The sequence below is a fragment of the Hyperolius riggenbachi genome, chromosome 7, assembly GCF_040937935.1.
Source record: "Hyperolius riggenbachi isolate aHypRig1 chromosome 7, aHypRig1.pri, whole genome shotgun sequence".
Classification (NCBI taxonomy): domain Eukaryota; kingdom Metazoa; phylum Chordata; class Amphibia; order Anura; family Hyperoliidae; genus Hyperolius; species Hyperolius riggenbachi.
Window position 1 is genome coordinate 285,210,123 of NC_090652.1, and position 21,880 is coordinate 285,232,002.

The 21,880-nt window shown below is 42.4% G+C and overlaps 1 protein-coding gene across 6 annotated transcripts in view; it reads left to right on the top strand.

The window, feature by feature from the left end:
• LRP1B (LDL receptor related protein 1B) overlaps window positions 1–21,880 on the top strand; it is a 2,031,260-nt gene that overhangs the window by 1,335,429 nt on the left and 673,951 nt on the right. For all 6 annotated transcript variants that reach the window (XM_068245873.1, XM_068245875.1, XM_068245874.1 and 3 more), the window contains exons 28-30: window positions 2,078–2,209; window positions 11,438–11,665; window positions 20,004–20,178. In XM_068245873.1, coding sequence (XP_068101974.1) covers window positions 2,078–2,209; window positions 11,438–11,665; window positions 20,004–20,178 — 535 coding nt within the window. The remainder of the gene's footprint in view (window positions 1–2,077; window positions 2,210–11,437; window positions 11,666–20,003; window positions 20,179–21,880) is intronic.

A 21,880-nucleotide genomic window follows, 5' to 3' on the forward strand; every position in this document is an offset into this window, starting at 1 on the left:
CAACTCTCTCCGGTTCCATGAAAAACTGTTGATTGAGAGAACAGGGGATGAGTATCTAACAAAATACTATTTTACAGTTCTCAGTTTTAGCCATTTTGTGATTAGAATGCATTGAATCAAGCTTAGTAGCAAAATTTGTCAAACAAAAATTTGCTGTAAAATTGATGATTAAATTTTTTTTTAATTTGTAATAAAAAATAATTAACCCCCTCCCGACCGCCTAATGCTGATCGTCAGAGGGAGAGTGGCAGGACCGCCTAATGCCGATCCGCGTCAGATCCTGGAGGTGGGATTTTGCAGACATGCGTGATCATTCCCTGCAGAGACGTGGAGCTCCGTGATTAGCTGGCCAGGCTGTTAGAAAGAAATAGGGGGGTACAACCTTTATTTACATTTGTACAGCTCTGCGATCTGTACAGAGGACACTAAGCTGCCCCTCCGAGCTGCTCACAATCAAATCCCTCTCATAGGCTGATGCACTATGGATCGCAGCCTAGGGCCAATTTGGAGGGGGGGAGGGGGATACCTATAGAATTTTTTTTAAAGGCTCTTTAAAAAAAAAAAAAAAGACCACCAAAAAAAGGCCTATTTGTGTGAAGAAAAGGAGGTAAGATTCATTTGTGTGCTAAGTTGTATGGCCGTGCAACGTGCTGTTAAAGCTGCAGTGTGCTGAAATGTGAAAAATCGCCTGGTCACTAGGGGGGTGTAAGCCTGTGGTTCTCAACTGGTTAAACCTGGATCATTGCTTAGGCAAGTTTTAAGGGTAGTGAATGGGGGTGGGGAAGAGTGGGAGGGTGAGAGGAAGGAACATCACCAAAAGCCTGCCTCTTCCTGCCTGAAATTTGACGAGCCAAAACTCATATTTTTCTAACAGTGGTTCGTTTACATGGACAAGGCACTGAGATATGTGGATCCAACATGAACATACCCCCGTTCTTACCTGAGGTAGCTTTGCCTCTGGTCAGGTACGCTTCAACTGTTTGGCTGGATAGAGTAATGGTTAAGGGCTCTGCCTCTGACACTACATAGAAGACCAGGGTTCAAATATCGGCTCTACCTGGTCAGTAAGCCAACACCTATTTAGTAAGGAGACCTTGGGCAAGACTCCCTAACACTGCTACTACCTACTGAGCGTGTTTTAGTAGCTGCAACTCTGGTGCTTTGAGTCCGCCAGGAGTAAAGCACAATATAATTGTCCTGTGTCTGTCTTGTTTGCCTGAAGTGTGGGTTTAAATGGCCAGCAGGTTACACAAAAGCAGTATGTTCCCAATTCTGCTCTCACAACTTGAAGGCAATCCAAACTAAGCTTATGATTAAAAGCACATAATCTGATGTTACCTGTAGGTAAATCTGCATGTCGAATGAATGACTAGCTCTAGATATGTTGGCTTGCACAGTAACATGCAAGTGTTAACTTTTATCATAAAAGTCAACCTTGATTTCACCTTCTAAGCCTTCTAATAGCTATGATGTGTGATTGGTGGCTGCACTAGCCAACAGGAAAGGTATGGTGTTAAAGGACCACTATCACTAAAAAAGTAGGTAGTTGCAATCTGACAGAGCCGACAGGTTTTGGACCAGTCCATCACCTTATGGGGGATTCTCAGCGGTTTTTGTTTTCATAAGCATTTCCTAAACAGCAGTTTAACTGCCAGAATAGTAAGATACCAGCCAGCCTCCCTAATCACTTGCACACTATTTTGTCAGTTAGACTTTGCAACTGCAGTTCAGGAAATGCTATTGAAAACAAAGAAAACCCTGAGAATGCCCCATGAGGAGATGGACTGGCCCAAAACCTCTCAGTTCTGTCAGATTTTAACTGCGTACTTTTTTCGTGATAGTGGTCCTTTAAGTTTTACTCTGTTTCACTAGATATCAGCAGCCTGTATTTCTGGAACTGAGAGGTTTTGTTTTGTTTTTTTAACGGAAGACATTTTTATTTATTTATTTTTTTAAATCATAACATCAAGTTTTATGGCCCAGGTTTTATGCTAATCGTGTTTTATGCCGATCATGTTTTTTCACCTACTGTGTTGTTTTGCTGACAGGTTTACTAATTTTATTGATGTCCTTCCAGCTCCCAATCCTTGTGCAGCCGGTAGTGGCAGAGGCCCCTGTTCCCATCTGTGCTTGATCAACTTCAATAGAACAGCTGCTTGTGCTTGTCCCCACCTGATGAAGTTGTCCTCCGACAAGAAGACCTGTCGAGGTAAGAGCGCTGAAATCACTACTTCCTATAGCACCGTGAAACAATTTGTGCAGCATGTTCATTACAGGATCTTTCAATTTGTCCATAAAGGGGAACTTGGGAAAAAAAATCAAACAGTTACTTACCTAAGGAGAGGGAAAGCTCTGGGTACCTATAGAACCTTCGCTCTACTCTCACAGATCTCTCTTTACAGCGCTGTGCCCCCCCCCCCCCCCCCCATAGCAATCAGTTGATTACTGCTTTGCTCTGAGCTGCCGCAGAAGAATTTGGAAGTCTTCAGGAGCCCGAGTGCTCTCGAAGATGGACGGCTCCATACTGCGCATGCGTAAGCACGCTCTCTCACGCGCTCTTGCATGTGCAATACAGAGCTGCCTGTTTTCAGGAGCACTTATCTCCTGAAGACTTCCGAAGCCTTCTCTGGTGGGGCATTCAAGTAGGGGAGCCCGCACTGCACCAAGGAGAGGAGCTGGAAGGCTCTATAGAACCCAGAGCCTTCCCTCTCCTTAGGTAAGTATCTGTTTGTTTGGTTTTTTTCCAGGTTTCAATTAGCTTTATGTACATTTTTAAAGGTTCCCTCTGCCTACATGTTGTCCACCCTTTATTGCACTGCTTCTCCCTGGTAATGCAATATAATGTGCTATTTATTACTTACAGATGGGTTAGAGAGTGATGCTAATACTTCAGGCTTGCACACACATTTATTGCAAATTGTATGAAGCTTGAAATTGGACCAGTCACTTGGCCTACTTTTATCCATAATTTTCATTCAATTTGCAGGTGAGCCAGAATAATTACCATCTCATGTATCATCTGTATGTATTAAAAGAAGATATGTATAAACCTTAAGCTATGTCTTCTGTGAGTTGATCATGTGACTTTTGCTGCCACTGGCCTGGTGACCTTCTACTTAGAAAGAGGTGCATTGGTAGGGTGTGGCCAGACCGCCACTCGCCATCCCTCCATATAAGGTGTTAAAGGTTGATTTAGCACCTAAGTTGACTAAACAGGATTTATGACCAATAAGATGGTGGAAAGGGTACCACCTTTCAGCTACAATAGGGGAGGAAATGTTTGGGGTGAAGGGTGGTGGTTTGCACAATAAGATGGTGGAAGGTGTTAGTTAGGTTTCAAGATTCAGCATCAATAGCATAGGGTTAACATTTAAAGGGGAACAGGATTAGGTTTTAGGAAAGGGACAAGGAGTCAAGACACTATCAGCCTTTGGATGGTAACTCAAGTTTGGGTAATAGGAAGTGATCAACATTATGGTTTAATTTGTGTTAAGCTTCAAGATATTTTCATTGAAGAGGAACTTCACTAAATGTAACTTAAAGTATATATATATGTTTGATTAATACTGATTTCTAAATCATCTAGTCAGTATATGCTCATTGATTTACATTCTTAAATGTATCAATGATGTAAACATATTTATTCCTGTACTGGCTAGGTGAATCACTGTGGGATATTTCCCTCATGTAACGATCAGGAACCCCAGTTCCCAGAGTGCTCTGGGGCAGAGGGCTGTGTGACATCATAGCCTAGGCTAGTCCTCACTGGGAAGGCAGGGTTACATACCAATATAAAGCAACATATAGATATAAGAAGCATTTATGACGCTAAAACAAGCATAATTAATATAAAAATGGGTATCTTAAATATTTTTTTATGTTCTGCTGTAAGTCGTTAGGGGTCTTTTTAAAGGGCTTACATAATAAGCTTGGGAAATAAAACAAAACACTGACCATTTTGGTGTTGCATGCCCAAAGCAGTGAAAGCTTTTCCAAGACCTCTCACCCCCACACCAAAAAAGCGCATCATGTTCAGTACGAAACCTCTTTTTGGTGCTACAAGAGCTCTAACAAAGATATAGTAACAAAAATCTCATAAAACTTGTTTTATAGGAAACTTACTTTTGTCCAGCATTTTTCTCCTGAGCACTTGGCAGCGGAAGAAGATCATTAGTTTGAGTGCCAATCAGGTTGTAGAGAGTACGTCCCAAGGTTGCCTGTGCACCACATGCCACTGACCTGTCTATGCTAATATTACCTTTATATTCACTACATTGACACTCACAACACCAGCAAACAAACCTATGTAGAATTGCCTGACTGATACTGAGTGAGATTTATACTGTCTTAATTATTTTATCTTGTTTAATTTTGAAAATGTGCAAAAAGATTGTTGCTTATTTAAAGGAATCCTATAGCAAGAGGGATATTGAGGCAGCCATCTTTATTCCACCAAAAAAGTCTACAGATGACCTGTTGCTAGGTTACTGACCAAGTACATGTATACAGGCATATAGATCAGGTGATCTGACTTAAAGAAGAACTTGGGAAGAGGGGGGAAAAACCAATACATTGAAAAATGAGAAGTTTCAAAATAGTAGAGAGATCAAGAAATGATTGATATTTGCCATGTAATTTGTTCATGTGGTTTGATCCATAATGAGCCTGCACGTCATCATCTTGACTACTGGCAGACAAGAAAAAAACTAGAAAGCACCAACTGCCATGGTCCATAACCTCTCCCACTAACATTGAGCTTGGTGGCTAAAAAGTTTTGTTTATAGATATACATATGCACAAAGGGAACTACTGGTTGCTTGACTAATGGAAACTACATTTCCAAATATGCAATAAGGTTCCCAAACAGGAAACTGTCAGGACCTAGGTCCTGAGTGACATCACACTGGGGGTGAGGTGTCCCCAAAATATCTGCCATACAGACCACCCCTGATGATTTATTTTGTTTCTCTTGGGAAAGGGGGTGTCAGCTATTGCTTGGGATGAAGTTCAATCATTGGCTACAATTCATCTTTAAGTTGTTTAATTTGAATGCTTGTTCCAGTCCAGTTGTGAGACTACCACGGCCAGATTTTCATCTTGGCACACGAAAATTCTGGCACCCTTAATCCCACCCTACCGCACCACATGTGACTACACCCAATCCCTGACCCACCCAGCCATTACATCTCTCTCCCCTTTCCCCATTTCCTGCCTGCTATGCCTGTGCTTCTCGTGCTGGAGGTGTGCTGATGTCACCACCCTCAGAGTATAGAGAACTAAATGACCAACCTGAATGGGACTCCCCATCCAACCTGCCAATCCAGTTTTTATGCTCTCTTGCCACTGACCAGTCAGATTCTGTGCATGAAGCATAGAGATCTGAATGGGAAATCCCAGCCATCTTGCCCATCCAGCTCTCTATTCTCCTAGGGGAAATGACATCAGCAATGCTCCGTGGCAACTCTGTCTCAACACACTGGCACCTCTAGATTCGTCCCCAGGGCGTTTTTAGGCATAGGCATTCCAGGTCCTGGGGGGCGCCAAACCCATGCATTAAGCCCCATCCCTGACTAAGTCCTGCACCCATGGGTGTTCTATTACCTTCTTTTGCTGCATGTGTGCAGCAGCAGGAAGTTCTGTGTCCTGAGGAGCAGCAGCTTCACAGGTCCCTTGAGAGCAGACATCACAAGTTCCGGATAATGTAAGTTGCAGCCTCCACTGTGTCCCTCGGTGCCACCTCTCACCCCGCCATGCATCCTTTTGTTCCCTTTTGTGCCTCCTTCTGTCTCCTTGTGCCTCCTTCTGTGCCCCTTTTTGCCTCCTTTGGTCCCCTGTGCCCCCTTCTGTCCCCCTATGCATCCTACAGTTCCCCTCAGCCTCCATCTGTCCTTATGTGCCTCTATCTGTGCCCGTTTGTGCTTCCTTTTTTCCCCTTTGTGCTTTCTTCCTTCTGTCCCCTGTGCCTCCTTCTGTGCCTCCTTTAGTCCCCCTCTACCTCCTTCTGTCCCCCTGTGTGCCTCCTCCTGTCCCTGTGTTCCTCCTTCTGCCCCCACTCAGCTGAAGGAATGCAGGAAGGGGGTATACAACAAAACTCAACAAGGATTGTCGGGGACTCCATGTATTAAGCATCCACCCTATACGCCACAGATTTTCATATGGCATTGGTTCATATATTCTTCATATATTCATATATGGTTCATATATTCTTTAGTGTGTACATGTTTTTTTTTAAATTGTGTGTGTGTGTTGGGGGGGGGGGGGGGGAGACAAGGCTTTTTGCCTGGAGGCTCAAAAAGCCTAGACATGCCCCCTGCCTATTGTCCCTAGTGCTATATCTGGTCCTAGTCATTTCCAGAATAGCACTCTGCTACTGTGTACTACGGGAACCTGAAGATGTTCAGTTACCAGTTCCTCGGTACCGGTTTATGTACATATGTATAGATCTAAACAATGACAGCATGTTTTGAGCAGCAGCCAAACTAATGACAAGTGTCTATAATGTATACAATCACCTCATTGGTGTGTGGGAAAACAAGTGGAAAGACCATTCATAAGGATAACTGTACTTTTGCCGCTACGTGCAGCTATGCTTTGTACTCCACCTGTAATTAGAAAATGTAAATGGCTTTCTCTATCTGTAATGTGGCATTATGTAGTTATAATTACCATGGCCTGGCGCACCCCAGCCCTCTATACTCTATAGGAGGCGGGTCTACATTGCAGCCCACCTATGCATAAAAGCATACAGATGTAGATTTTGCATCAGATGCAGGACCTGGGTATTCAGTGGGCCACAGTAATTATAACTACACACCAGATAGGGAGTGCCATTTCCATTCCTCATGGCAGGTGGGCGGCAAAGAATAAGTTAACTTTGCTCTAAAAATATGTTTATCCTTTTAAAGAGACTCTGTAACAAAAATTTAATCCTGTTTTCTACCATCCTACAAGTTCCTAAACCTATTCTAATGTACTCTGGCTTACTGCAGCACTTTCTACTATCACCGTCTCTGTAATAAATCAGCTTATCTTTCCCGTCGGACTTGTCGCTCTGTGTCTGGAAGGCTGCCAACTCTTCAGTGTTGATCTGCTATGCATGCCCCCCTCCAGGCCCTCTCTATGCACACTGCCGTGTGTGTGTGTGTTATTTACATTAGCCAGCTTTTCTCTGGTCTCTTATCTTTTCCAAGCTGGATAAATCCTCTGTGAAAGGAGTCACATACTGAGGAATTACAGACACGGGCAGAGCTGTCTGCAGGAAGAAACAATCAGCCTGTAACTCTTCAGTGGATGATAGCTGCAGAGGGAAAGAAACACACAAATGATCTCTTGAGATTCAAAAGGAAAGCTGTATACAGCCTGCTTGTCTATGGATATATTTTCTATGTGTGGACATACTGTACATCAACCTACTTCCTGTTTTGGTGACCATTTTGATTGTTTATAAACAAACTGTTTAAAACTGTTTTTGACTACTTTTAATGTGGCGGGGATCGGCGAAATTGTGACAGAGGGAATAGGAGATGTCCCCTAACTCACTGGTATGTTTACTTTTGTGTGATTTTAACAATACAGATTCTCTTTAAAGCAAACCTGAGGCGAAAAAAAAACTCTTATGAGATAAGGAATTGTATGTGTAGTACGAATACACATACACTAAAGCAATATAACTGAATATTTTTATATTCAGTTATATTGCTTTTTTATTACATTGCATCATTCTGTCATATTTCCGGTTTACAAACCACACTCTGTATTTTAAACTATAAACAGAGCAGAGCCAATGATCCTTTGAACTTTTCTGCAGTAAATCTTTATCTTAAGCAGTCGCTTAGGTCCTGAGCCCACTGCCACTTGATTAAAAAAATGCATACAAACATTTGTGTTTCTGAAACACATTTTATGTGTTTTAACTTATAAGTTAGCCAATAAGTGGTATCATCCCAACTCAAATATAAAATAAAACCATGGAATACTTAAAATAGTCATTTTTAGGAGTAGAAGCATATACCCTATATACTTGAGCATAAGCAAACCCGAGCATAAGCCGACCACTCAATTTTTACAAAAAAAAAAAAAAAATGGAAAACATGTTTGACCTGAGTATAAGCCGGGGGTGGCAAAAGCCACAACCACAACACCACTCACAGCCATGGCTGATCACCATCATATATTAGAAAAGCAGCATAAATTCAGCTGATTGCAATAATAAGCCAGAACAAAGGCCTACAATGGAGATGGTCATGCAAAGAACTCCTGTTGCAAAGTTTAAGCTGGTGTAAAGATAAAGCAAGGAATGCAGAGCCACATAGTCATGTATGTAAACCTTGATACAGGAATGCAAGGATTCTCACCACTCAGTAGACACTGACCCTGTATGCTTTCCAAGGCTACAACTCGAGATGAAGTTAGCTGGGACCTCCCATGGAAAAGTCAAGTGTGTGGTGTCCCTCAGATGATGCACCACTGTGCATATAGTGGAGGCACTGTGGGGGTTACTCAAAGCGTAGTGACTCCAGTATAAGCCGAGACCCCCACTTTTGGGCCACTTTTTTGGCCCAAAAATGAGGCTTATACTCAAGTATATAATGTTTTTTCTCATTAGTTTATTTTCACCTCAGGTTCACTTTTAAGTGCTTCAGAAAACAGGACTGTATTTCACCAAGTGGGTCAAATAGCTCAGAGATACTCTTTTGCATAGATACCTGGAGGTTTTTTTTAACTCTTCCTCTACTGGAAAACAACATGAGACTTTTTTTGCTACCAATGTTCTATTTTTTAGCTGTACTACACATACAATTAATTATATTATAAGTTTATTTTCGCTTTAGGTTTGCTTTAAAGTCTGCAGAACAATTTCAGCATTTGCTTGCTTTCCTTTTTTTTGCGGCGGTTGGATTTTTAGCGTGCAGCAGTGTCGGGATGAGGATTGCAGAGGCATTTCAGGGCACAATTGGCATGTTAGCCAGGTTTCTGTCACCGAGTTCATTCATTCCTGACCGTCCACAGCTTACAGGCACACATCCCAGTTGTCATGCTTGCTTCTTATAACATGGCCAAGCTCAAACTTCTGCTAGAGGAGATAACTGCACAAATAGCCATATCATTTTTTTTTCTCCCTTTTTTTCTTGGGTCGATATTAAATACAGGTTTCACCAATAAACAGACAGAGGTTAGGTGTAGACTCTGTAAAAAAAATAAAAATAAAAAAAAAATCACATTTTAGACACGCAAAAGTTATCTCGGTTTGCCAGTCGGTGTATTTCATACAAACAGGTGTTTTATTTGATTTTAAAGAAGAAAGTAAACTTTTTTTTATCGCAATTATGTTTGAATTCCCTCATTCCGGAGTTGGAGTTCTGCTTGACTGGTTGCATCAGCATTTGTACATTTTAATTAGCACAGAGGCCTCCAGTCCTCATATGGCTTAGAAGAGTGATTTTCGGCTTTATTGTACTTTATGCAACATTTATTGTCAGGTGTTTGCCAAGTGTGAGCGATTTTATTTCCAAGATTATTTGTAGAATTATCTTAATGTTTAAAAACTAAGTCGTAAACCCCTCTGACAGCAACCGTACTACCCGAGACTGACAGCCAAGTGTGGAGGTGTCAGGACTGAGACTTGAAAAAATACACAAACTCAGAAACACAGCTTTTACAATCAAAATGTATGGTAGAGTATGCCTTACAAAGACAATTCCACACAGGGACGGTTAAATTGCATGGGGATACCAGGGCAAAGATAACATGACCACCAGGGCCAGAGCTACCATAGGAAAAAATGGACAATCGTCCCAGGGCCCCAGAGCCTGTAGGGGCCCCCAATGTGTCCCTCCCCCACCTGAACTGTTGCTCCCCAGGGACTCTGCAGAGCCTGTTAAGTTGGGAGGTGATTGGGGGAGGGTCAGCAGCCAGCTCAGGGGCCCATGAGGGAGATTTGGCTGCAACAAAGGGCCTCTTATGACACTTTTTGGTCTGGGATGTCTGTTGGGGGCCCCCAGGCTAATCTTGCCCTAGGGCCCAATTGTTACTTGAACCGGCCCTGATGACCACCCCCATCAAAGTCAGCCTTTGGGGCCCCCTGATTTGGCCCACTACATGTCCACCCTGACCGAGGGCTAGTTTATGTATGGCATTGCAGCGCTGCATAGCATAAGCAGAGTCCCACGCGTCCGCACTCCAGCCCCTACAAGCCTTTGAATCACCTGCTGCTCATGTTAGGTGACCACTCCTAGCCAATAAGTGGTCATTTGGTACGAGCAATAGGCTAGGCAAGGGATTGTGGGAGCTGTAGAGCAGACGTGTGGCCTACGCATCCCTGACGCTGTGCTGCAATGCCATGCAGCCAACCACACATAATACAGGGGCCCCGGAAGCAGTCAGGGGAGATCACTTTGAGTTCTTTTTGGTGCAGGGAGGGGCCTGGTAGCTGTCAGGAGCCCTTGGGTAATTGCCCCCTTTGCCTTAATGATAGCGCTGGCTCTGTACACATGCCTTTTGATTGCAAATCTCATGCTGTTTTCACTAGATTTGGACTTTATCTACTTTTGAAGTCACTCCAGTAAAAACCTGTCAAAATGAGCAGGTGTGTCTCACTGATTGACTCTAGTGTAAGCACACTCTTCTCAAGGGAGATTATAAGCAGGGAAAACCCTTTAGCGTCTGAAGTGTGAGATAAATATGGTGAGATAACACTCATATCTAGATCAAGGAAGAAATTAGGTAAATGAAGGAAAGCTTAAAGAGAAACTGTGACCAAGGAATGAACTTCATGCCAATCAGTAGCTGATACCCCCTTTCCCATGAGAAATCTTTACCTTTTCTCAAACGGATCATCAGGGGGCTCTGTATGGCTGATATTGTGTTGAAACCCCTCCCACAGTGTGATGTCAGGACCATGGTGCTGACATTACACTGTGGGACCCTTGTTGCATTGTGGGAAGAAGCAGCAGCTACATTCAGTGACATCACCTGCCAGCAGTAAAAATGTCACCATGTGAAAAATGTCAGAATGTAAATTAGGGAGAGAAAAGATTTTACAATGAGCAAACACTGACTAAATCATGTATACATAATTATTGTAAAAATGAAGCACTAAATAGCTCTGCCATCTGACTGGAGAAACATTGGGATTTTTAACACAGAATTATTAATCCTTACAATCAAAGTAGGGGGAAGGGAAAGTGGGAAACAGCAGATAATGGGAGTCACTCAATCATGCTGATAACTAATGGGGCTGGACAAAGACACAGAGACCCTGGCTCAACTCACAGATAGACAACATATTTACACCTCAAAAAATGAGATGATTGGTTCCACTTATACACAGGTATGTGGGTAGTGTCTTTGCCTATATCATAGAGGGGTCCCTAACATTGCATTTTTTGTTTTGTTTTTGTAATGTTAAATGATAAAAGTGCTTGTTCTCATCTTTCAGAGATGAAAAAGTTTCTTATCTACGCAAGAAGGTCTGAAATACGAGGAGTGGACATAGACAACCCATATTTCAACTTCATCACAGCATTCACTGTTCCTGACATAGATGATGTTACAGTGGTGGACTTTGATGCCATAGAAGAAAGGTTGTACTGGACGGATGTCAAAACTCAGACAATCAAACGTGCCTTCATAAATGGGACAGGTCTGGAGACTGTCATATCAGGAGGTAAAACTACACGCCTTTGCATGTTATTCAGAGAGGGCAGTCCAGGGCCGGATTTAGGCCAAGGCCACCTAGACTTATGGCCTAGGGAATCACAGGAGCGCGGCAGCAAGCTAAACTGATGCAGCACTTGCAAGCTTGCAAATGCTGCAGTGCAGGGAGATCGGGCGAGCTCCTGACCGTGGTACTCTCCTGCCAGCTGCCTGTGCAGCGGCCGCCTTGCTCTTTGCACATGTTGTCGTTGTGGAGGATGGCTACGGACTCAGGTAGCATTGCTGAAATGCAAGCTGAGTAAGTGGAAGAGCAGCCACCATTTACTCACATGTCCAGCGTAGAAGCTTCCTCATCCCCTCCCTCTCCATCAGACGCTGCTGTGCATCCGTTCCTCCAGCTGGTGTCTCTCACTTGTGACTCACTGGTACTACCAGTACGTCTCTTGATCATGTGACTTGCTGGTAACATGCCGCTGAGTCACATGCTAGAGATGCCCCTTGTAGGGACAGTAGCTGATACCCCCTTTCCCATGAGAAATATGTACCTTTTCTCAAACGGATCATCAGGGGATCTGTATGTGTTGTGTTGAAAACCCTCCCACAGTGTGATGTCAGGACCTTGGTGCTCACATCACACTGTGGAAGCCTTGTTGCATTGTGGGAAATAACAGCTGTTTCCAGCTGCCAAAAAAGCAAACAGCATCTCCCTACACTGACATCACCTGCCAGCAGTAAAAATGTCACCATGTGATCAATGTCAGAATGTAAATCAGGGAGAGGAAAGATTATACAATGGGCAAACACTGAATAAATCATTGATAAATAATTGTTATTAAAATTAAGCACTTTGTTCTTTTACATTATTTTCACTGGAGTTCCACGTCCAGGCTGTAAATCAGGGTGATAAAAGATATTACAATGGACAAACACTGACTAAAAAAATCTTTAAAAAACAAAACAAAAACATTTTATTATTTAACATATTCTACCTAATAAAAGGCAAGTGTCCCTGCGTCCCATGTCCGTGTGTCAGTGCTTTTTCCGCTCTGCGCATGTGCAGGGTCGAAGAGACACTGCCAAGAGCTGGGAGGGAATGACGCAGCAGAGGAGGATGGGTCCCGAAGGGCGTCGGGCCTGTGAGCGCGTGGCGGGCGTGTGTATGCGCATGCTCGCGACGTGCATGCACGTTGTGCGTGGGGCACACAGCAAAGAGAGAGCAGTGCGGGGAAAGAGGGTGCGGCCACAGCCTAGCGCCCTGTTTTAAATGGGCCTTAGGCCTAGTATTTAGTAAAGTTCTTCTTTAAACCACAAAGTGACTTTGCTAAGACGTTTGACTACAGTTAGCTGCTACAATCCTCATTTTGTTTGCATCCCTATTATTATGGGAATTGGTCACACAAGTTATTCATTTTACTTATATGCTTTGACTACAGCTGCTGTGGATTAGGTTATTAAGGATAACACACAAACACGTCCCCCGTGAGGGAGGGAACATTTGCTGCTCCAACATGAAAATTTGACAAGACAATTTCTAAAGAATCCCCACAGCAACAGAATAGACTGTCTTCATTTGCATGGCCACAGTCTATAGAAGAGAGCTTTATTTTTCCCAACATGAATCCCAGTGAATTATTATTGACCATAAGTGTAACTTAACGATAATTGTGGCTGCAGGATTTCAGCTTGCTTGGCTGCGAGACGTTAATGATTATTAATGTCTTCTCAAAGAGTCGATAGAGAATACGGTTATGGTTGTGTAAATTCTTTTTGGCTACAGTAAGCTGATGATTGAATTTGATCTAAAGGGCAGCTTTATCCAAACTGCAAAATGCACAACTCACACTGTAAAGAGGAACTAGTTTAAAGGATATGATTAGTGTTAGATAGCTGTTTCTAAAATGTAATTGTTGATTTTAGCAAAAAAACATTTTTGTTACTTTTAATCAAATGCATTGCAATATATTTTATGAATGTTTTTATGTATCGTGAGGCTCCAGTAGGTGGAGCTCCAAATCATTCATCTTCTTCACAGGGAATGCCATGATGTCTGCATTAATAAAACTTTGTCTATTGAAAGCAGAATTAGAGCAGTTCTGTAGAATATGTGATATAAAAATATGCTCCTAGTTATACTGGATATTAAAAGTAATATTTGAATATCTGTTTCCACTTAAAGAGAACCTGAGGTGGGGTTCTACGAATGAAATCGGCGCTCAGAGGCTGGGTCTGCCTATACAGCACAGCCTCTGTTGCTATTTCAATCCCCCCAAAGTTCCCCCTGCGCTCTGCTCTTCCCATAAATCATCAGCCGCGCTGCCGACACGTAGTGTGTCATAGCGGGCTGTGTTTACTTTTGGACTGTCACTCTCGCTTCTCCCCCCGCCTCCTGCATAGCACCGGTCCCCGCCCACATCCCTTCCCTCCAATCAGTGGGGAGGGAGGAGACGCAGGCGGGGACCGGAGCTATGGAGGTGGCGGGGGAGCGGCAGAGAGTGACAGTCCAAAAGTAAACACAGCCTGCACAGTGCAGCTGTGATTTATGGGGAGAACGGAGCGCAGGGGGAACTTTGGGGGGATTGAAATAGCAACAGAGGCTGGGCTGTATAAGCAGACCCAGCCTCTGAGCGCAGATTTCATTCGTAGATCCCCACCTCGGGTTCTCTTTAAAGAGGAATTGCAATGCTATTGCAATGCTAGGGGGCATGGTTATAGATGATGGCAGTTGGTGCTGTCTTTCTTCATGTCTGCCAGTAGTAAAGATGACAACAAACAGGCTGATTGTGGATCAAACAATATGAATAAATTACATGGTGAATATCCATCATGTCTTGATCTCTCCTCTATTTTTTAACTTCTCACTTTGCATTGTATTGGTTAACCCCCCCCCCCCCCCCCCCTCTTTTACTACAGTTGCTTTTTAAATAAATAATCCGATATAAATATATAGCAGGTTAAGGAACGTGTTTAAAAGTATTTTTTCCCCCATGTTAATGATAAAAAAATGTTAAAGAGAAACGGTATGGTAAATTATGTAAATAATTGCTAGTTTTTTCACAATATTTGTAAATTATTTAGTCAGTGTTTGCCCATCGTAAAATATCTCACCACCTTTTGCTCTCCTTGATATACATTTTGAAATTTTCACAGTTGGAGACATCTTTAGTGCTGTCAGATGCAGCTCCGTAGAATGTTTGTATACGCAGTGTGTATACTCGGTGTTCCAAAGCCAATAGAAAAAATGCCTGGGCTACCATAATTTTTGGTAGGAGAAAACTGCGTAAAGAGCCTAGGTTATGACATCATTGGGAGGGTGGGGCAACATAACAAAATACATATATATATATATATATATATATATATATATATATATATATATATATATAGGTATAGGAAGTGTTTCTGATGCTGAAACCAGAATAATTAACATAAAGTGGGTATCCTGAATTATTTACCACATTTTACTATATGTCAATTCAGGGCCTCTTTAAAGCTACGTACATCATTTCAAACTTGTTTATTAGGGCTGGTGCACACTACTAGAGCTTTTCTGAGCGCATAGTGAGTTTTTTTTAAAGGATACCCGAAGTGACGTGACATGATGAGATAGACTTGTGTATGTACAGTGCCAAGCACACAAATACCTAGACTGTGTTGTTTTATTTCTCTGTCTGAAAGAGTTAAATATCAGTTATGTAAGTGGCTGACTCAGTCCTGACTCAGACATGAAGTGACTACAGTGTGACCCTCACTGATAAGAAATTCCCCTTTTTACCTCTTTCTTGCTCTCAGAAGCCATTTTCTGCTAGGAAAGTATTTTATAGTTGGAATTTCATATCACTGACGGTCACACTGTAGTAACTTCCTGTCTGAGTCAGCCACTTACATACCTGATACTTAACTCTTTCAGGCAGAGAAAGAAAAAAAGGAACACAGCATAGTTATTTGTGTGCTAGGCATTGTACATACACATGTCTATCTTATCATGTCACATGTCACGTCTTCGGGTATCCTTTAAAAGCTTTTGCTAATGTTACCCTATGTGTGTGTTCATGCTGGAGTGATGTGATTTTGCAAAAAATCCCCCATAGCATTGCATTAGCAAGAGCTTTTAAAATCTCTAGCGCTTTAAAAGCTCTTGCAGTGTGAAGCTGCCCTTAAGGAGGATAAGCAAATACCAATCCTATGTAACCACTTGTAAATTACCTCCACCCAAAATAATAATTTAGTAATGTTCGCTATACAGACCTCAGTCAGCCTCCTGCTTAGTAGCTTGTTCTATGCTATGGAGAGAGGAGCGGGAAGGTCAGAGAGAGCTGCCCATCTGTCAAGACAACAAAATAAGTCCGGGGACACATAAACCCGAACTAGCTTTTTACTTTACACGGTGGAGAGGCACCCAAGAGTATAAAACAAAAGATTTAAAAAGAGGCAACAAGACTTAAAGAGAGTCTGAAGCGAGAATAAATCTTGCTTCAGACCTCATAGTCAGCAGGGGCATGTGTGCCCCTGCTAAAACACCGCTATCCCGTGGCTAAATGGGGGCCCCTTACCCCCCCGAAATCCCCTCCGAGCAGCACATCCCCTCTTCCGGATTAAGGCAGGGCTAACCACCGCAGCCCTGCCTCACGCGCCTCTGTCAGCGCGTATCTCCACCTCTCCCCCGCCCCTCTCAGTCTTCCTTCACTGAGAGGCGGCGATGCACCGGTGATAGACGGCTCTGTGAGGCAGGGCTGCAGCCGTTAGAGCAGCAAAATCTACGACCAACTTGGTCATTGATTTTGCGGGGGGGGGGGGGAGGGTAGTTGGGGGGTCAGGGACCCTCGTTTAGGCGCGGGATAGCGGTGTTTTAGCAGGGGCACACATGCCCCTGCTGACTATGAGACAAGAAGCGAGATTTACTGGTCAAAAAGTTTATTAGCACAAAGCAACGCGTTTCGTGAGCCCAAAATGTCTCACTTCATCAGGCCAGTTATCTGTGCCAGGTGTACTGAGATCAAAAACATCAGGCATCTTGGTTTTTACTTGGTTCATCATAAATTGTTTCGGCCCAAGAAATTGTGTTCCTCCATAGCTTTATAGGAGAACCCAGTGTCTTGATTTTATTATCTACAGTATGTTAACTCGGTGGCCAATCTGTTTACCTCCCTTTAAAAAAAAAAATTACACATATAAATGCAACACCAAATCCTTAAAGTACCCCTAAACTGTATACATAAATATAAAAGTCAACAAATATCCATTTACTTAGCTCACAGCACCCTCCATACTTTTCAGTGCCCCACTGGGTCCCCACAATCTCTTATTTCATTATTGGACTAGTAAGCCCATCGAATACTGTTGAAGAGGAAAATGCAATCTTCCTTGCTTGTCTATGCCAAGTCCCTCCTCTTCCTGCCCAGTATCCGCTCCTCTGTGCATGCCCTGTGTCTTCTCAGCAGCTTGTGCCAGCACAGAGAGATCTGAGACACACGCAGTTCCTCTTTGGGTTTAAAGGGACCCTAAGGGGTAATTAAACATGGAATTTGGACCTACCTGGATTTTCCTCCAACCCCATAGCCTGTAAGGTCCTCCAGCATCCTCTTCTTCCTTCTCCTGGTCCCACTGGTGGCTCCGGTAATCCGGGACGTCTATGGAAGTTGCACGTGCAACCCTGCCACGCCATCACGCCCCCCCTTCCCTATTACTGGAGCCGCCAGCGGGACCAGGAGAAACAAACAGTAGATGCTGGAGGACCTTGCCGGCTGCAGGGGGCTGGAGAAAACCACAAATAACGAAGTCCAAATTCCATTTTTAATTAACGCTCAGGGTCCCTTAAGGGTACTTTAATATTCAAACACAAGATCTTTATGAAATTATCACATATACAAATGATACAAAACAGTGTTCCTCTTTACGGTATGAATCCACTACTACTACAAAAGATGCTAGTATCTCTTCTAACAATTGTATATATAAATCAACATCACCAGTTGATATGCCAAATATATCATAATACATAGACTCTATAAATCTCTGCCTAGGGACTGATTCAAATTAAACTCAAATTAAATGAACCATTTGCACTGCTAGCCAACAACTACCTCTGCATAAAAATGAACACAAACTGTCTCCAAACTGTCTCCAAAACCATTAGTATAATAGTGTAAGCTATTTTGTCTCCAAGGACTGCTTCCAATGCCAAATACCAGCAAGTATATAGAATCGTACAAAAAGAATGCTTATATTGCTCTTAAAATGAATCCCAGATGGAAATGTGCCAAAGTGAAATAGTAATGTAATGGAACTTTCATAAACACAATGAACCAATAAATGAAAATAAAAGGGATACTTTCCCAAATCCAAAGAAAGGATTCTGGCTGCTATGGGAGTAGGGAAGGGGATAGTAGCTTGTTTTTAAACATGCAACATGCATACAGGCTGGAAGACATCTCAGAGCTCACTCCAACCTGAATTATCGCAAATACTTTCTGTTTTAAGAAAGCAAACTTTTGTTTTCCATAGCATTTTAGTAAGGGGGCTTTTTGGACCATTGTAGCCCCTTACACACTCCTAGGAGTTCAACTGAACCATGAGCTTGCTGGTTAGTCTGTACCTCTGGGTTTTTCAAGTCCTACTCCATAGAGCTACATTAATCCATGCCATGCACTGATGAGGATCAACCATCCGAAATAGTCTGTATGTATGTTGGATTATTATGGCTCTGTACTAATAACAAGCTGACACATCATTGCATTCCAGCGGATCTGGAGGTGTGGCTAGCTTCTAAGGACAACAATGGTTGATTTCCATATATTCAGCAGTGATGCATCGTGGGAGACATCTCGGAGCTCACTCCAACCTGAATTATCACAAATCATTTCTATTTTAAGAAAGCAAACTTTTGTTTTTAAATGATCCCTTAAAGGGGAATGGTGATTTGTTTACTTTTTTCTTTTTTCTTTTTATATGTGAATTTAAGTATTTGTATAAATTATGCTTAGGAATTCTGGGTATTTTTCTTGTTTTCTTTCAATCAATGAAGTAAATAGGAAATACCCGCTGCGCACAGGCTCTGCATATGCCTCTCCCGGTAGCTACCCCAAGTCAGGCTCGGGATTACCGCTCTGAGCTGCAATTTTTCATCCCGAGCCTGACTTGGAGTTACCACTTAATAGGGTAAACAATCATCATTAAGTGATTACATTGAACAATCCATACTGTTAATTAGACCCTAACCCATATAGAGTGACTCTGTTATTGTTAAATTCTCCCTCAATGGTGATCAGATGAGGGAAATGTCTCAGGCAGGGAACACACTTGTCTTTCAGTTGTCTGCACGCGTTTGTCTGCGAACGTTTCTACACACCAAGTGTGTTTCAATGCAGAAAAACTCGCATCTTTTATCATAACAGTCAATGTAATACAGAAACTGACAAAATGTGCAGAATCATGATGCAGAATGTCATTTTTTTCGGCATGTGACAAACATATTAAGTGTGAACTAGCCCATTGATTGACATGAGTTCTCAGTTTTTCTGTGCAGAAAACGCGCACGAAAACAGTCAAGTGATTTACCTGCCTAGGTGGTGGTATTCTCCCCTTGCAGCCCTCGTGTCTCCAGTTCATGTATCTCGGGCATGCATAGAGCTTGTATGCTCTCCCCATGTTTGCAGAACTTTCCACCAGACACTTTGGCCTCCATACTGAAAAATCGTAATGAATTTTGTCTGTAATTATAATCATTTGTAATTTCACCTGACTTTAGCAGTTAAAAGCATAGCCCCCATACATGCTATTTTCATTAAAATTGCTACATATGTTAAGGAGAATAGTGAGTATTGCTATTCACCACTAAAGCTGGCATGGAATTATGCAAAAATTATGCAAAAATGTATGCAACATTACAAATGATTGTACAAAATCAATTGAATTTACAAGTTGTAATTACGCATAGGCGTAATCGCAAAAATGTATGCAATATTTAGCGTGATAAGTGGATTATGATCATCTCTAGCAGTCAATTTATTGATTTGTAGACCCAAGCAATTTTTACAGGGTTTTCAACATTTTTTTTTTTCAGAATTGGGCAAAAACTTTACGTGTGATATCATGGTCAGATTTTTCAATTATTGCAAAATCAGAAAAAGTGATTGTACATTTCAAATTGAAAAGAAATATAAAACTTTGTATTGTGTAAGACCACCTTAAGCTGGACTAAACTTTTGGTACCCGTAAAGCAACGCCTTAACCCAAAGATTATATGTGTTTTTTTATTTTTTTATTGCAAGATTGAAAAATAGTATTTTCATCCGACCTGTACAAAAACTTCCTGTAGATGTTCCATGTCATGTTTGTGTCTTCCTTTCCAGATATTCACAGTATTCGAGGACTGGTTGTGGATTGGATATCACGGAATTTGTACTGGATCAGCTCAGAGTTTGATGAAACACAAATTAATGTGGCAAGATTGGATGGTTCTTTGAAAACGTCAGTCATACACGGGATAGATAAAGCCCAGAGTCTGGCTATTCATCCGGCAAAGGGGTAAAGCATCATTATTTTTTTTGATCAATGTTGTTTCTTGATATGGATAAAAGCGATAGAAAAGTTCTGACTGGTGTGACAATTGTCATGTCTGTAGATACTACTTTCAAATGGTCTAAGGCCTGTTTCACACTGTCACCAGCAGTTTTGTTGCGGTGCACTCACACCGCAACATCAAAAACAGCCTTCGGAGATTACCACGCCACTGCGCTGTAATCTCACTTCTGGCTGCATGCCAAGCAAGAGGTGAGGCTCTCTGGCGCTCACTTCCTGTGGTGGAAATAGGAAGTGCACGAAAGTGTATTGTAAAAATATGCTTTCGCGTATGCGCAATGCGAGCGGCAGTTTAAAATATCTGCTGCACCATAGACTTACATAACTTCCAGTCACTACACATCTGCGTACATCGCCATGGGTAGTCGCCGGTAACGCACTGTTAAATTTCTTACTTCCGGTGCATCGTGTCACACCACAGTAGGTAAGAAAGGCCCTTAGGTTTTGTTACCCTGCAGTAACAAAAAGGGTAACACAATGCAATGAAAACGTCCCAGTGTGAAAGCGGCCTGAAGCTTTCCCCTCTGACATACAGCAAATATAGAAGTTTCCAAACAAGGGGGTTGATTCACTATACCGTGCTAACACATAGCACGGTCGCGCTATTCGTTTAGCATACAATGTGAAGCGCGAATGTTTATGCGCGTAAAGGTTTGCACTCGCTCGCTAACAAAGGTCTTCGCATGTTTACTGACACTTTAACACGCAAAGACCTTTGTTAGCGAGTGAGTGCAAACCTTTATGTGCATAAACGTGTGCGCGTCATATTGGGCGCTAAATGAATAGCAAGATCGTGCTATGTGTGAGCACGATGTAGTGAATCAACCTCATGGAGTGAATTCACAAACTTTTTTCCTGGCATTATCTCATCTTTCTGTTTTTCATCTTATCTACATAAAACCTTTCAAGTGCTCAACAAGAAAAAAAAGTATTCAAATGAATGCGAGAAAACCCATTCATATGTTAATCAGGAACAACTTATTTTTTTTATTCTTTTTTTGGGGGTGTCTTGAAATTGCTTGAAAAAGTTGTTTAACCCTTAGAAATGCATATAGATGTATGCGGCAGTCTATGTTTCCGCATCCATATATCACAGGTGTCTTTAGGCGTTTTCGTACAAAACTACTTCCTCCTGCTGTGGAGGTCTATAGGTGTTATTATTTACCCATATTCCTGTGCCATGGATGTCTAAAGGCAATCAGTAGAACGTTTTTGCTCAGTGAACTTGACTTGAAATATGCAAATAACTCTAGCTGTGGCAGCACAGCTCACCTGAACCATTTGCTCCGCAGCGATTACAGACCTCTCCTCTCCCTCTCTGCTCCCCATAGTGCCGGCTTCTGCTGATTGCATCATCAACAGAACCCGCACTAGGGGAACAGTGATGGAGAGGCGTGGTCTCTGATTTCGGCTGGAGCTGATGGATGAGATGAGCCATGCGACTGCTTTTAATTATACACAGAGAGTTCAGAGGATCACGGGGGAAGCGGAGACAACATGGGGGCATTATGGAGGAATGCATCCGTCTGCCTGGGTTTATTACAGACTGAAGTGAAGTGGGATCTGTTGCAGCTTGACAAGTGTGGAAGATGCAAGGAGGGGAGAGGGAGTCGGCACTACAGCTAGATCTACATGTAGTGTGGGAGAC